This window comes from Arachis hypogaea, chromosome 10, assembly GCF_003086295.3.
Source record: "Arachis hypogaea cultivar Tifrunner chromosome 10, arahy.Tifrunner.gnm2.J5K5, whole genome shotgun sequence".
Lineage (NCBI taxonomy): Eukaryota > Viridiplantae > Streptophyta > Magnoliopsida > Fabales > Fabaceae > Arachis > Arachis hypogaea.
The window spans coordinates 2,867,008-2,883,287 of record NC_092045.1 but is presented as its reverse complement, the minus strand read 5'-3'; the positions used below and the strand labels follow the sequence as shown (position 1 = coordinate 2,883,287).

Sequence of the window (16,280 nt, the reverse complement as noted above, 5' to 3'; positions counted from 1 at the left end):
CATTTTTTATTTTAAATAAAATTAAAAAAGTAAAATATTATTTTAGTATTTAATATTTAAATCAAATTTTAATTTTAAAAAAAATTTAAAAAGCCAACTATAATATAAACCAATTCAAACCAACCTCCTTTTATTTTTAATTTTGAAATTCTGAAAATTAGGATAGTAGAGAGGTATTATTATTTTTTTTGGTAACTAATCTGTTTTTTAACTACTAGTTAACTCCACTTAGTTATATTCTTAACTGATTTTCTAAAAAATTCTTTAATTTAGTTTTTAATATTTTAAATATTTTATTTTAATTCTAAAAAATTTCAAATAAATTAAATATTATATTATCATTAAATTTGATTCGAATAATAAACGAAAAATCTTTAAATTAGTGATAATTGGTAAATCAAATTTATTTACTTATTAAAATTAAATACATACTAATTAAAATTATAATTTAGCTGTAACGATAGATACCCGGACATGGCATCGCACGATATTCAATGCTATGGAAAAACGACATATCTTAGAATTTATGTACGTGAAGAGGAACCAATAAGTATCCAAAATCCAATCCTCCTTAAATTAGATAGTGTTTCTTTTCTCTTCCTTTTTCTTTTTTGTAGGGCTTTCAACAATAATTTAACATTATTCATGCTATCACATCATATGATACAGTTTCATAAACAAATATTATTCATTCTAATAATAATTGAAAGTAGTACGGTAACAAGTAAGAAAATAAAATGGAGAGTGTAGATTTCAGATCTTAGAAACCAAAAGAGGTTTGAGGGGTAAATCCAAAACGGCACAAGCATCGGGATACAAGTTCTTTCTTATGTCAGCATACACGTCTCCCACCCATTTCCTACGAGATAGCTTTTCCGCAAGGCGCATGCTAGCCTCCACCACGCTCTCCGCACTATCGTGCGCCGAATCCACAATCCCCATCCTCACCCCCTCCGCTGCCTTCACCTTCACGCCGCTCATCACCACCTCCCGCATCACGGTCGGAGATCTTATCTTCGACCTGAACATCGCCGCGAAGTAATCCGGCAGCGGAAGCCCTAGGTCCACCTCCGGCATGTACAGCACGCCGACGTCGCTCCTCATCAGCACGTAGTCGTGGCAGATCGCCAAAAGGAAACCAGCCGCGGCTGCGTGGCCGTTTAGGGCGGCGATTGTCGGCATCGGGAGAGACATCAGAGCCGCTGCGACGGGCTTCAGGGAATTGACCATGGACTGGAGGCGATTGGCGGCGGCGGCGCCGGATTCGGCCTTCCGAGCCCAAATGAGGTCGAAGCCGGTGGAGTAGTACCTGCCGTGTGCGGTGGTGATGAGAACAGATCCCGGGATGGCTTCGGCGGCGATGCGGGAGAGGGTGGAGAGGAGGGAGGCGATGACCTGCGGGCCTAGGCGATGTTGGTCGTCACCGTCGGCGCCGGTGAGAGTGAGAATGAAAAGGGTCCCACGCTTCTCGAGAGAACACATTTCTATCTCTTACTTTGAATGAGTTTCGTAATAGCTACTACATCTTCAAAGTGAGTTTCTTATAGTCCCTTCTCTAATCTTTGAATTTAATTAGTTAAATTAATATTAATATTATTTTTTAAAGAGAAGTTCTATAAGTACAGTCATTTTTGTGATTTGTAGTCATTAAGTGTGTGTTTGGATTACAGTTTGCAAACGGGAGTTTGAATAAAATTGATTTTGCAAACTTGATTTTGATGAAAAGTAAGTTTGTGTTAAGTGATTTATGTTTGGCAATATTTATATCAAAATGGATTATAGTAAAATAAATGTTGTTTGGATTACACTATTCAAAATCACTTTTAGAAACAAAATTACTAAAATACACATCAACTTAAATAATTTTTGTATATTATTTTAATTTAGATATTTAAATAGATCTTATTAATTAATTCTATAATAAAATTAATATTTATACACTAAAATAAAAATAATATATAAAAATTGGCAAAATATACTTTTAATTAAAACTAACAAAATATAAATTTAGAGAGTACTAAAAATAATAAAAAATTAAATATTTATTTTGGTAGTAATTAAAATAAATCAAAAAAAATTTTATGATATTTTTTATATAGTATATTTTTAGTACTCTTAGTATTCTTTTTTAGTATGTTATAATTTTTTATTATTATTATTTAGAATTCATTTTTTGTTTAATTTATTTTCTTAATAGGATCAATATATTATATTAAAAAAATAAAAAAAATACAAAAAAAATTATAATTATAAAAGTGTATAATATCAAATAAATAATTAATAAAAAAATAGTAAATAATAGAAAAAGATAGTTCATATAAACAAAAATAATATAAATAATATAATAGTATGCATAAAGGATAAAATTGGTAAAAGATAAATAAAGATTGAGTATTGATGGCTAAAAACCCGTTGGTGAAACGCAGAAGCTTAAAATTGTTGCTTCTTGAAAGCGTGGTTTTGAATGCAAAATCACTTCTGCGTTCATGATCCAAAAATTTGCCAAACCAAAAATTACAGCTTTCAAGATATCTAAACGTACTTTTTCTCTTTGAACGTGGTTGCCAAACACACCCTAAAGAGTTATCAATAATAATTTTAATAGTATGAGATTTTATACAACGATTTATTTTTTTTGCTGGTTACATGTTGGCCAGGATTTAATAAAGTTATTGCCTCTCTAGAATTTTTTCTTTTTTAAAACCCAATCTCTTTTCAATCTCAATAATTAATATAAGAAATTATAGGGAGCCAATAAAGTATATGTTTAATGTGTACAATGAAAATTTAGAGATGTTTGATTCAATAGGATATCAGATGTTTATTATCTAGATAATATGAATATATTGTGTTCGAAAAATTAATAATATTTTATCTTAAATATTTATTTTTTAACTCATATTGAGCCAAATAAATAACCCATTATATACAGTATACAAATACTCCTTCAATTAATATACATGTGCTGGTTATACGGATGCAGCTACCCTCTTAAAAATGAATGCAGTTGGACCACAATTCTATCATTTTGTGGTGGGTAGTATGCATTTAAATAAAAAATCATTTTAAAAATCCAGGGTACATTTTGTCCGAAAAATACACCACCATAAGGGCCCAATGTTCTCCTATATGGGCCTCATCCTTAACCTGCTCTCGCTTTATATAGTTTATGCCTTTGGGCCTCCATAATACTACAAAAAAAGAAAAAAACAACAACAACAGCAAAGAGGGAGCAAGGGGAAGAAGAGAATCAATTTCTTTTAAAAGAAAAAGAACAAATAAATAAATTAAAATTCTGCTCAAGCTGAAAATATCAACATCATGGTGAACTAGCTGTATCAACGAACAATTTTTAGATTCATACTTTCATAGAACTCGAACTTAAAAGGTTGCTTAAAGAAAAACAATTGTGCACAACTTGAATGCATTGCCATTACCAATCTATTTATTAGGTTTATTTCAACTAGCTTAATTTCAGTATCTTCTCAGAGAAAATCTTAGATCATCATCAGTTTTATGTTTTGTAGGAAAATCCCTTCTTTTCTCATGCTATGACCAAGTGCTCTAATTCAATAAAATAAACTTATCATTACTTAAAAATCTATTCATTTAGATAGATTGTTTTATAAACACATCCAGATTATTTAAAGAACATCTTATTAATTATTATGAATTTAAAAGATAATATATATAAAGTGAAATTTCAGCTGCAGTCAATTTCACACTTCACGTGAAGTTGATATTTGAGAGACGTTAAATAATTTAACTGATTTGACTATATTTTCATCTAACAGTTTTCACATGAGTTTCCACCTATATATAAATATAAAATTTTCAAAATCTTGTGTATATATTATCACTATATAAAAAAGATGTTCAAACATTTAATTTTGTTTTATTATAAGATAAATGGTTGACTTTTATATACTATTATTCATAAAAATTAAACCTATAATCTTCTGAAAATATAATTTGCCACATGAAAATGTCTTAAAATATGATTTGACTTGTTATATATGTTCTAATCTCACTCTCACATATCTCTCACTAATCAATTATAGCGCAACAACTAAGAAGAAGAGAAGTACATATTGGTATGTAAAGTAATTAAGCTTATAGCATTATTTTACAATACATCTTCTCATCATATCATATCAAGTGAGATGATTGCTAGGTCAGAACACTCAAATACGTAAATTAGTTTCAAAATGTTATACATATTAAACAATAAATTTTGGTCCCATTTTAATAACCAATGATATATCGATACATTAGAGATATTCTTATATTCAACGAAAGGGATAAGTCGACAACTAAGTTTGGTGCTTTCTAAGGAGCCAATGCAATGGCGATACATTACAGAGCTATATAGGAAAAATGATAAAACATATCACACTGAAGAGCTGGCCTTTTAATCAACAAATCTAATCTTTATATATAATAATCAATTAAATCAAATACACGATTATGACCCGGAATAATCAAACGTCATTAGGTAGAAAAGTTAGCCGCTAATCTTCTCTTATCATACTAACTAATAATCCTTTGTGAATATTTTCATCTATTTATTTGGCTGCACCGCAGCCACCAACTTTTTTTTTTCGCTTTGAAAAAATTTATTTCAAGTTCGTATCTTTCAAAAATAACATGTTTAAATAATTTATTAGCACGAAAAAATTCTGACTTACTTAATTTTAATTTTAATATGATATGTTAGAGTTTAGCTATTTCTATAAAATACAAAATAAATATAAATTTAATTTTAATATACAGTTATTTAATTATATCTATTTTTTAAATAATTATTTATATAATCAATATAAAAAATAGTTATTTTTACTAATATAGTATTATATAATTAAATATACGTATAAAATTATTTTATACTAATAATATATGATAATTAACTTTTATATATATAGTATTTTTTAATGTATATTTATATGTATTTATATTTTATATTTTAATATATTTTATATAAATAATTAATTTAATAATTAATTTTTAATATATATTTGATAAAATAATTATGTTATATGTATATTAAAATTAATATTAAATATATATTAAAATATAAATATATATTAAAAATAAATTAAATTATATATATTTATATATAAATATATTAATAACTAATTTTAATCTACGAATAATAGTTTCGTTCATAAAAATTGTCGAGCTGAATTGTTGATAAGATATGATTGTGCGATGAGTGGGACACCAAGGAGACGAATATGGTTCATTTGAATTTATATATAGTTTTGGTATTTAATATGTCACATCAAAATTAAGTGTTGATACAATCCATTAACTAAAATTAGTTTCTGGAATCGATGTGGTGGCCGCCGCATCATGGAGCTGGCTAGCGATGTGAAGATTCCCACTCAACAGTCACACAATTTATTGAGACTCAATATTATTAAGGAACATGGGACATGCACTGTTTTCTGCTATGCTATCCAATTCCATAAAATAAGAGTAGAGTTCAGCATCATCCTATGACCGCAATAATAATACCTTCATACCTTTTGACTCTAATAATAACTTTTGAAAATTAATCTAATTTTGACTGATTAACCAGTAGCACGTGAATAATTATATTCAACATATCTTTTATGTGTGTTTTTATTTTAAAAGATATATGTACATTTTTTATATAGATTTTTTATTTATTTTATGTCTTTTTTTTTTCAATAAATACTGATTTTAATTTTTTTTGTTATATTTCTAATATCGTATTATAAAATTATTTATTTTAAAAATTTAAGTTGATAATAAATATTTAAATATGGGAAAAGAATTCTCCTTTCGAAATCATAATTTGAATAACTTTATAATTTGAAACTTTCGTGTCAAAAAGATACTTTTTTTCACCATTACTAGCTAAAGGCTTCAATCTCATCTCCCCGTTATTGGAATTTATTATTTGTATTGTCACAATCCCATCAATATAGCCCTTTACTTTTCTTACTTTTCTACGTGGTATCATTTTAGGATCGAGTATCGACAATGAACATCGAGTGTAATATATTTAATAATACTTCTTTTCTTCCCTTGGCGTCTTGTATGGCAAATAATGGATAGAGTTAGTTGTTCTTATACTCTCTGTCTGTTTCAACATTTTCTCTTTCACATACACACAAATAAGACCAATTATCTTATCTGAAAGCATACAAACATGTATAATAATTTAGGTGAAAACTAGGTGCAGTGGACACTTTATGTGAAGTTGATAGGTAGAACCTTAAATGATTTGATTGATTTGACTAAATTTTCATCTGACAGCTCTCAACTATTAACTTCACGTAAAATTGACTGCACCTGAATTTTTACCAATAATTTATCAATTGTTCGCATATTATTCACTTGAAAAATATTATTAGAAGGTCAGTAGAATTAGAAAGTCAGTAAAATTTATTGATTTTAATAGATAATTAGTTAATAATGATTAAAATATAAATTAAAAATATATTAATAAATTATTAAATTTAAAATTAAAAATTTTAATAAAAAATAATAAATTATGTTGATTGTTGAATTTTTCTGTATTAACTGCTTGGCATTCATTAAGCTAATATATAATACTAGAAAAATAATAATTTAAATTTATCTTATTCAATTTAATTAATATTATATATTTATTCAAACAGTAATTAATAAATATAAAAAAACAAAAGAAAACAAGTTATAGCTATCTATAATTTTCAAATTATATCCCCCAAACATTTTTGTTAACAACATGGGAGAAAGCTAACATAGTAAATTAACTAGAGGCAGCATATTGACTACTCAAAATGCAAGAGCTAATTTTGTATAAGCTTGGTATATAGGTATACTTACATCATAGAATAGTATATTTTGTATACAAACATTGTATAGCTTAATTAATTAAGCTTCAAATAGAAAAGTGACAATAAAATAGCTAATTACATGTACTGTATATATAATCAATGATATTAGACCACTCTGATCACACTACATATAATAATATATAGCTAGCTAGCTAGTCAGATGAGAATTAATTTATAAGTTCCAATTAATTGTTTGAAGTTGAAAGTGTTGCCTGAAAACACCATCAGCAACAGTAGGGCCAAGAAGAGAAGCATTGTTAGTAGGATGAGGAATCTGATTATGGCTAAGCAGTGAAACAAAGGAAGTGTTATCCTCATCATTATTAGCAATATTAGCAACAGTGTTAGTGTTGTTATTGAGATCACAATGGAACCTCTTGTTTGTCTCATTCCAAAACTGCGAATTATTCATATTCACCAGTGCCCTCTTCATTGGCAAGTTGTGATGTTGATGATTTTGATGATCAGCGGCTAAGATTCCATCGAAGAAGTTGTCATCGTTTTGAACCAGCAATGGTCCATAATGTTGTGTGGGCTTGGAATTCTGACTCATAGTGGACATGTTTTCTATCATACTCGTTGTTTCCGCGGAAAGCTGATCCTTGTTGTCATCATCATCATCATGATCATGGTGCTCCATCAACGCTGTTCTTGCAAAATTGCCACGGTTGCTTTTTTCATATATTCGGCACAACACCCAATCATCAAGCTATAATAATAATAATAAAACCAACCAAACAAACAATAAAGTTAACTATTTAAAAGAGCTTAATCGAAAATATCAAACTGTAGCAAAATATATTTAAGAGGAATGTTAGAGAATTATCAAAATTTATTTTTCGTAATCATAATTATTTATTGATATTTAAAAATATAAAATAAAATATATTATTAAATTATTAGGCTGAAAAAATTAAGTTGATAAATAAGTGATATCCAAATAAAATATGTGTAAGAAAGAAATGAACGATAGATACCCTCAAGGAATTCTTCTTCTGATTGGAGGAAGGAAGATTGGAAGGAAGAGAAGGAAAAGACTTTGATGAGATAGAATTATTGTTATGAGTAGTAGTGAGTCTATATTCGTGCATGATCCAATTGGTTTTGACCCCTTTTGGAGGCTTGCCGCCATAGAAAACGAGAGCTTTCTTGACGCCGAGTCGGTGTTGGCCATCAGACGCAATAATAGGCTTATCAGTGCCGGTGGCCTTCCAATATCCAGACGTAGCTGCTCTGTTTGGGCGAGCCCCATTCGGATACTTGCGATCCCTCGGACTAAAGAAATACCATTCTTGCTCCCCAAACGTGGCCTTACCTGTATATGGATAGATGTTAAAAGATGAAAAGGAAAGAAGAAAGTTGAGATGAATGATTTAGGATTGGTACTTGGAAGCTCCCATGGGTCGAACTTGTAGAGATCAACGTCGGCGATGATGGCAACGGGGAGAGGAGCAGAGGAAGCTTTTCTCTTGAGGTAGTGAACGATGAGTTCTTCGTCGGTTGGGTGGAACCTGAATCCCGGTGGGAGTTGGGGTTGACATGAATCCATGCGTGATGCGTGGGTGGGGTAGGATCAGATAGATGAGTATTCATCAGTGTATATGGGACTTTGTGGTACAGATAAATGTACTAACGGACCAAGGGAGGTGCCTTCCTCACACGTGCAAATCCAGCAAAATACCCGCTGTCACACGTGTGCCCAATCAAATCCATCCTATTACTACACCACCAATGCTTAGGTGTCTATGGGAATTTAGTAATTTTGTTTCCGTAAATAAATTCTCTCATCCACGTATAAAAGATCAATTATCAATTTAATTATATGTAATGGTTGATTTAATAATTAATTTTTAATTATTATCTTTATAAAAAAATATTTTATACGAGTATCTACACTTTAAAATATTTTAAATAAATATGTTTATAAATGAATTTTAGAATGAATTTCGTTAAAAAGACAATAAGAAATTTTGAAAATATGTACAATGGATTTTAAATTTGACTAAATACAAGGAAAAAAATTTTTCAACGATAGAATTTACCCAAATACCTTCTTTCTCCCCTTTTTCCAATCATCTACTATCCCATCCTCATCAATCATCCCACCTCTCCGGTGTTAGAAGTTCTTTCACTGGCCATCAAACAACCATCTACGTAGTTATTAAAATAATCATCTGATTACCTAGTGAAATGACTATCTAGCATTTGTTAATTGTATATACTTAAACTGAATCAAACAAAATAACCATCCAATTAAGAATTAAAATAATCATTTAGTAAATTGAACATCAAGCATCTAAAGTCGTCAGTCTTCAACCCACTCGAAGCGAAGTACAGCAAAATCAACAACTCGGACACAAAATCCTCGATCCTCTCTATCAGCCTCTCCACGAAATCCCCTCCCTTCGGAATCGTCAATCCAAACACGAATGCGCTAAAGATCGAGTGGATCCCGATCAAATCCGTCACGAATCCCGATACCATCACTCCGACGAGGGTTAAGCAGATATACATCTCGTCCATCGTATCATGCTTCCACGAACATCCCTGTGCCACCAGCTTTATTGCCGGTTGGATAACCGTCATCATGAAGATGACGAACGCCAAGCTAAACAGAAAAACCACACAGACACAGGGGGCTCTTGTGGCCGCCGCTGCCATTGGCCTTTCCGGCGAGTGCTACAGCGAGGGCTAGGAGGATTCAGGCCGCCACGTCGTTGAAGGTGGCGGCGGCCATTGCGGTTTTGAACTGCGCGATGGACACAACGTGCATGAAGGGGTGTCTTCATCGGACGCTTTTTGACAGCTGGGTGGCATTGGATTGCATTTTAGACGACGGATAGCGGTGATATTCGCAGCGTCAATTCGAAAAGAGTGGAAGAGACTGCTAGAGAAGAAGAAACTACGGCACGTTCTCCACACACGTAAAAAGGAAGAATACATAACTTTTTCATAACTAAAATTCTTATGTTTTTAAATTTAAAATTTAAAATTATTAAAAATTAATTAAATTAATTATTAACTAATTATAATTTTAATTTTATCTTTACTATATACATTATATACTAAATTAATTGTCTTTCTATACTTTTTCTTTTAGAATATATATTAAGTATGATTCTAAAGCATTCAATTCTTTTTTTAGGAAAATGGGACTTATGAGAAGGGAGCTAACTGCCAATTGATAGGAGAATTTTGATGTCATGCATAATGCATTTGTTATGCAGACAATTTAAAAGCAACCCTCCTGACAAAGTTATGACCAACAAATATATTAAGAATCTAAAAATCGAATCAGATTAGTCAATTCGATTAAAATTAAAAATTATTTTTTTTATTGATTCGTTTAATGTGAAAAATTGTATGTATTACAAAAAATTAATGAAAGAATCGATTAAATTAAGGACTAATAGATGAATTGTTAAAACCAATTCGAAGCAATTTTAGTTAAAAAAAGTCCCTTTCTAAAATAGCATTATTTTATTTTTTTTAAAATAAAAAATACTTCCTCTTTCTTTCAGACCAACAAACCCAACGTTCCAACTTTAAACTTTTGATAATAATAGTTAAGCCAACAAATTCAAATTCATTGTCGAACTCTTCTTCTATGGTAGAGGATGTTGTTATTGTTTTGGAAGGTCTGCTCACTTCTCCTCAACATCACACAAATATTTGTTTGGAACTGTTGGCATCATCGTTACGAAAGGCTACTCCGTCATCATCTCTGCTTGATTTTTTGGTGTCTGTCTCTCTCTACTCAGCGATAAAATATTCATTGCGCTGTCATTTTCCGTTCTTCTTCGGCACCGATAAGCACTGTTATCTTAATTTAGTTTTAGGTATTTTGTTAATTTAATTTATTCTAATTTTTAAGTTGTTGATTGCTAACTTTTCTGATTTCGAGCGATTGATAGTGTTTTGGTGCAATCCTTCATTGCATTATTTATGCTAATTTTTTTTTAATTTTAAGTTGTTGATGCTATCATTATGATTCTGAGTTATTTATGTTAATTTTTTTATTCTTTGTTAATTCTGGTTGTTAATTTTTTAGTTCTGAATTGTTTCTGTTGTTATTTGTTGTTTTTATAATTTGAGAAAAGAAAAATTTCGGTCCTATCCTTTTTTAATTTAAACAACTTGTATTTTAAATATTGAAAAATAATAATTTATTTTTTAATTTTTTTAAATTTAATTTTGATATACTAATAATATAAAATATTTTACACAATTATCTAATCATATTTATTTTTTGATAATTATTCATGTAATTAATATAAAAAATTTATTTTTATTAATTTAATATTATATAATAAAATATACGGGTATTAAAATTAAATTCATGATATATGTTAAAAAAATGTAATGCCTCAATTAGAAGATACTAGAAGTATGTGCGGAAAAGAATGCTAGAAACCAGATATGTATGTCTTTGTGAGTGCGTGCGAATCAGATGATGTCAATGACTCCATCTGGTGCCATTCATTATTGGTTATGTGAATTTTGTTTTCTTTATTATAAATATTTTTTACAATTAAAATTAACAGATAAAATTATTGAAATTTATTAGTTTTTATTTTTTTTCCTTAAAAATTTGATGTAGCTTGTTTTTCATGCCCCTTATTTTGGGAGGTGTTATATACTGTATGATGTCAAGGGAAGTTTTGTCCCATAAAATACAACTTGCATGAATCTGATTTCAAGCTAAAACTCGGAGAAAATTTTCTATATATAGAGTGAATATAATTTTTAAAAAAAATATTATTGCTTAACTATTAAGCTAACAATTTGTGATTTGCATTGAGAATTTGAGATTATTACTAGAACCATCGATAGGAAACAATAATAACTTACTTGGATTAATTTAGTAATTGATTTATTGTTTTTTTAAATAAATATTAAAAATTTAAATTTTATTTTTTTATATAACAATTTATTAATTAACAAGTCATCCACAAATTATTAAATGAAGTTTTAATTCATGATAGATTAGTTTGTAAAACTAAATCTAATATCCTTTTGATTTATTTTCAATCATACTAAGTATATATTGAATTAGATAAACAACATATATATTTATATACAAATATATAATAATTAATTGTTTTTGTATATATAATATTTTTTATAAAAAAATATAGGTAGACAATGAAAATACTAAACAATATGAATAATAGATATATCGGATGTTCAATTCACTAAGTGTGTAGATGATTATTCTAATATTAAGATTTAAATGAATAATTTAAAAGTGTAATGTATTTTTATTTTATTAAACTAATATTAAAACCTATTATTCACATTATTCATAAAATTTATTATCGCCTAACAAAGTTTTTTTTTATATATATTTTTATTTGAAGCACTTACATGAGTTGTCAGGATGGTGTTGTAAAGCTTATAATAAATTAAGATCCATGTGCCATGATGATGAAAATAAGGCAGATCAGAAAAAAACTGAAAGTTTGTTAAAGATATAAGTCTAATCTGGTTTAGTACAGTACATCAGATGCTTCAGCATACCTAACTACCATTCAAGTACAACTTATTGCCACCAATTCAGAACTCTCAACATTATATTATCTTGCTATAAAATGTAACATCAAAATTAATTATTACATCTCGAAAAATATTTATTTGAAGAACTAGTGATGAAATTAAATATTAAGGAAAAGGGTAAATTAGTCTCTAAACTTTTATCAAATATCAATAGTATATTAATAATGGTATAATATAAGTTCTAAGTTCTAACAATATATTAGAATAATTGAGGAGATACTAAAAGCTAATTACATTATCGACTAAAGTATTAAATTAGTCTTTATATTTGGACGTAATCTTATTTTGGTCCTTAAAATTTAAAAGTGTTCTATTTAAATTCAAAAAAATTTTATTTAGCTTCAATTTAGTTTTACCATTAAGTCAAAGATAAATAATTAACGAAATGTCCTACATAACAACAGTATAAGAACAAGGTCGATAATTTGGAGAATAGATATAAGTTCCAGAGACACAAAATCAACCATGAATGTGCATCAATACATGTATTTAATATTTTTTTAGTTTTATAGAAAATATTTCATTTTAATTATAAGAAAAATGATAAATAAATATATTGATGCATCCACGGTTGATTTTGTGCCTCTAAAACTTATACTTATTCTCTATATTATCGACCTTGTTCTTATACTGCTGTCATATATGATATTTTGCTAATTATTTATTTTTGACTTCTGGTGGAACTAAATTAAAGTTAAATAAATTTTTTTTAGATTTAAATATGACACTTTAAATCTTAAAAACCAAACAAAATTATACCCAAACATAAGAGACAAATTTAATACTTTACCTTTACATTATCAAAGTCAAAGCTTGTATGGAATCTATAAAAGTTTATTTAGAATAATTATTTATGAATAATGGACCGTTAATTTGAAGTTCTGTAGTGGCTGAGCCACATATATAAAAAGAAAGCTAAGGACATGCATGTGGGGTTTTATTGTTTCGGCTTACATACAAATATAATTATATGTTAACATAAACACATTTTTCCGAATAAGCTTAGGTAAATATGCTTACTAATTCAGTAATATATTCTTTCATACTTTATTTTTAAAGAAAATAAAGAGTATGACAATTCATTCTATCTTGCCGACGAATTTATCATTAAGTTGATCATATCATCGTATGTCTACTTAATCATCTTTAATTTGCATCATTATTATCTATAATATAAGAATAATAGTACATGATCGACATAATTTTATTTTTGGCCAATATTTAATTAATATTTTAAATTTTAAGTATTAAATTCTAAATCTAATAAAATTTAAATGTATAAAAATAATATGTTAAAGGGAAGAAAATCAAAACTTTTATTATTATCGAAGGATTCGAGACTTTGAGGTAAAAGAGATTTTAAAACAGATAAAAAATGACAGAGCAGTAGGACCTGATAATATCTCGATTGAGGTTTGGAAGGGTCTTGAAGAAAAAGGCATCAACTAGTTAACTAAGCTTTTTAATGACCATTTTAAGATAAAAAAAGATGCTTGATGAGTGGAGAAAAAATACCTTGGTACCTATCTACAAGAATAAGGGTGACATACAAAGTTGCGAAAACTATAAAGGGATCAAGTTCATGAGCCATACCATGAAGTTATAGGAATGGTGATAAAACGGAAGTTGAGAAATTGAACAGGATGTATCATACAAGATAATGAAAAAATTGAACAGGATGTAAATCGTAGAATCCAAGTAGGTTGGTCAAAATGATGGAATGCATCTGATTTTATATGCGACAAAAAAGTGCTTTTAAAACTTAAAGGTAAATTCTATCGGACTGCTATAAGACCGGCTATGCTTTATGGTACGGAGTGTTGGGTGGCCAAAAGGGAACATGAACATAAGTTGAGTGTGGCAGAGATGAAGATGTTGAGATGTATGAGTGGTCATACGCGATTAGATAAAATAGGGAACGAAGATATAAGAGAGAGAGTCAGACTAGCACCCATTGTGGAAAAGATGGTTCGTTGAATTGCGTCTCAGGTGATTTGAACATGTGAGAAGAAGACTGACAAAACACCCAATCAGGAGGGTGGATGAGATGGAAAATGGACACGGGGTGAAAGGTAGAGGAATACCTAAAAAGACTATCTATGAAGTGGTCAAACGAAATCTACATGTAAACGGTTTCTCTATAGATATAATACATGACAGAGCACAATAATATTATTTGATTCATATAGCCAACTTCACCTAGTAGGACAAGACTTTATTGTTATTGTATAAAAATAATATGTTAATTAAAAATATTGACTAATATAAATAAAAAAATAATCTATAATATTTTTTGTAATATAATAATCCTTTTTAATTTGATCAACTGAGAATGAGTGGACATATTATATTTATCACACGCTCCAAAGTTTATGATCTTTTCATTTTCTTTGTTTTAAATTTTGGACTATTTATTATTTATAATTAGATTGACATTAATTATAAGCACATGTTTAAGGCTTAACTCCATATACAACCAACACGGCTTCTATAGTTTGCTCCAGTGATTAATCTTAATTCCTTTGTTGTTATACATAATGATTATATAAATAAGTACGATATACTAAGAGATAATATTTAATTTGGTCTCTGAATTTACATGCGGGTTTTAATTTAGTTATTGAAGTTTTAATTGCTTCTATTTGGTCTCCAAATTTTGTAAACATAACTCATGTTAGTCTTTGAAACAATTTTCAACGTACAAACGTTAACGGAACACTGTCGTGACAGCCGAATGCCACACTAAATTTTGTAAAATGATGTTGTTTTGGTTTTGGTACTCAAATAACCCAAAAACAACATCATAAATGGTGTTTATTAAAATTTTACCTAATAAAATAAGTATTACGATACCGTTTTTGAGCTATTTAAATATCAAAATCGAAATTGTATTATTTTACAAGTTTTAACGTGACATATGATAGTCTATAACAGTGCTCTATTAACGTTTTTATACTAAAAATGGTCTCAAAGACTAATATGAGACACGTTTATAAACTTCGGAAACTAAATAGTAGCAATTGAAATTTTAGAGAATAAATTAAGACTCGTGTATAAGTTTAGGGACTAAATTAAATATTATCTCTAATACTAATGAGATAAAAAAATATATAAATTTATTTTATTTAATATTTATTAATTTTAATAATAATTAATAAATAATAAATAAGATAAATTTTAACTGTTTTTAGTTAATTATTTGTTGTTATCAAATATTTATGATAATACTATGGGAAAAAAATAGCTATACTAGTGATCATAATCTATGTAATTCAAATTAAGTGATACGGTTCAATTGATGAGCCTAATGAAAGTGGGGAACCATGATTCAATTGACACCTCTTAATTTTCGTATGTATATAGTAAAGGGATATGATTGATGTGGCTTGAGTATGATTGATGTAATTAATTAGCACTTCTCTTTGCAAGATTCTAAATTATCAAGATAAACAAAATGATTCCATTAATCTCATGCGGTATCAAGATACACGATTAAATGCACATCATCTTAAATTGTGATTCTAAAAACATGATATAAATATAAAAATTAAAAAATTTTTACGTACAAGTGTCTTACGCTTACAAGCTTTACAAGCTTGAAGAGAACGAAATTCACTAAACACGCTGTTCATATTACGTGCCTCTTTAACAGATTTTTAAATCAATTCAAATCAATTAACGCGTAAATATATAACTTCTATTTTTCAAAAGATTTTATTTTCTTTTTTGAGTTTTTTGCCAAATTTATTGGATCTCCTTCGTACGTTTTCTCTTTGTCTTTTCATTCGTTGTTTTACCTGCGTTTATCATTGGTTTTTTATTCGTCATTTACGTGCGTTTTCTCTCTCTATATTCTTGCTTCGTTTTTTTCGA

At 28.5% G+C, this 16,280-nt stretch overlaps 2 protein-coding genes across 2 annotated transcripts; both read right to left on the bottom strand.

Moving 5' to 3' along the window:
• Nucleotides 1-551: 551 nt before the first annotated feature.
• LOC112714633 (enoyl-CoA delta isomerase 2, peroxisomal) lies at nucleotides 552-3,204 on the bottom strand. The gene has a single exon (XM_025766263.3). The coding sequence runs from the start codon at nucleotides 1,480-1,482 to the stop codon at nucleotides 754-756; it is 729 nt and encodes a 242-aa protein (XP_025622048.1). The 5' UTR covers nucleotides 1,483-3,204; the 3' UTR covers nucleotides 552-753.
• A 3,577-nt stretch (nucleotides 3,205-6,781) lies between these two features.
• On the bottom strand, nucleotides 6,782-8,727 carry LOC112714631 (NAC transcription factor 25). The gene is made up of 3 exons (XM_025766262.3): nucleotides 8,238-8,727; nucleotides 7,829-8,166; nucleotides 6,782-7,560 (listed from the first exon to the last, which is right to left on the bottom strand). The coding sequence occupies exons 1-3, from the start codon at nucleotides 8,398-8,400 to the stop codon at nucleotides 7,024-7,026; spliced, it is 1,038 nt and encodes a 345-aa protein (XP_025622047.1). The 5' UTR covers nucleotides 8,401-8,727; the 3' UTR covers nucleotides 6,782-7,023.
• Nucleotides 8,728-16,280: the final 7,553 nt, after the last annotated feature.

Coding starts and splice junctions, on each gene's coding strand:
- LOC112714633 (XM_025766263.3), bottom strand. CDS start 1,482: ATGTGTTCTCTCGAGAAGCGTGGGACCCTTTTCATTCTCACTCTCACC.
- LOC112714631 (XM_025766262.3), bottom strand. CDS start 8,400: ATGGATTCATGTCAACCCCAACTCCCACCGGGATTCAGGTTCCACCCA. Junction 8,167..8,237: donor CGACCCATGGGAGCTTCCAA/GTACCAATCCTA, acceptor ATCCATATACAG/GTAAGGCCACGTTTGGGGAG. Junction 7,561..7,828: donor AGAAGAAGAATTCCTTGAGG/GTATCTATCGTT, acceptor TTATTATTATAG/CTTGATGATTGGGTGTTGTG.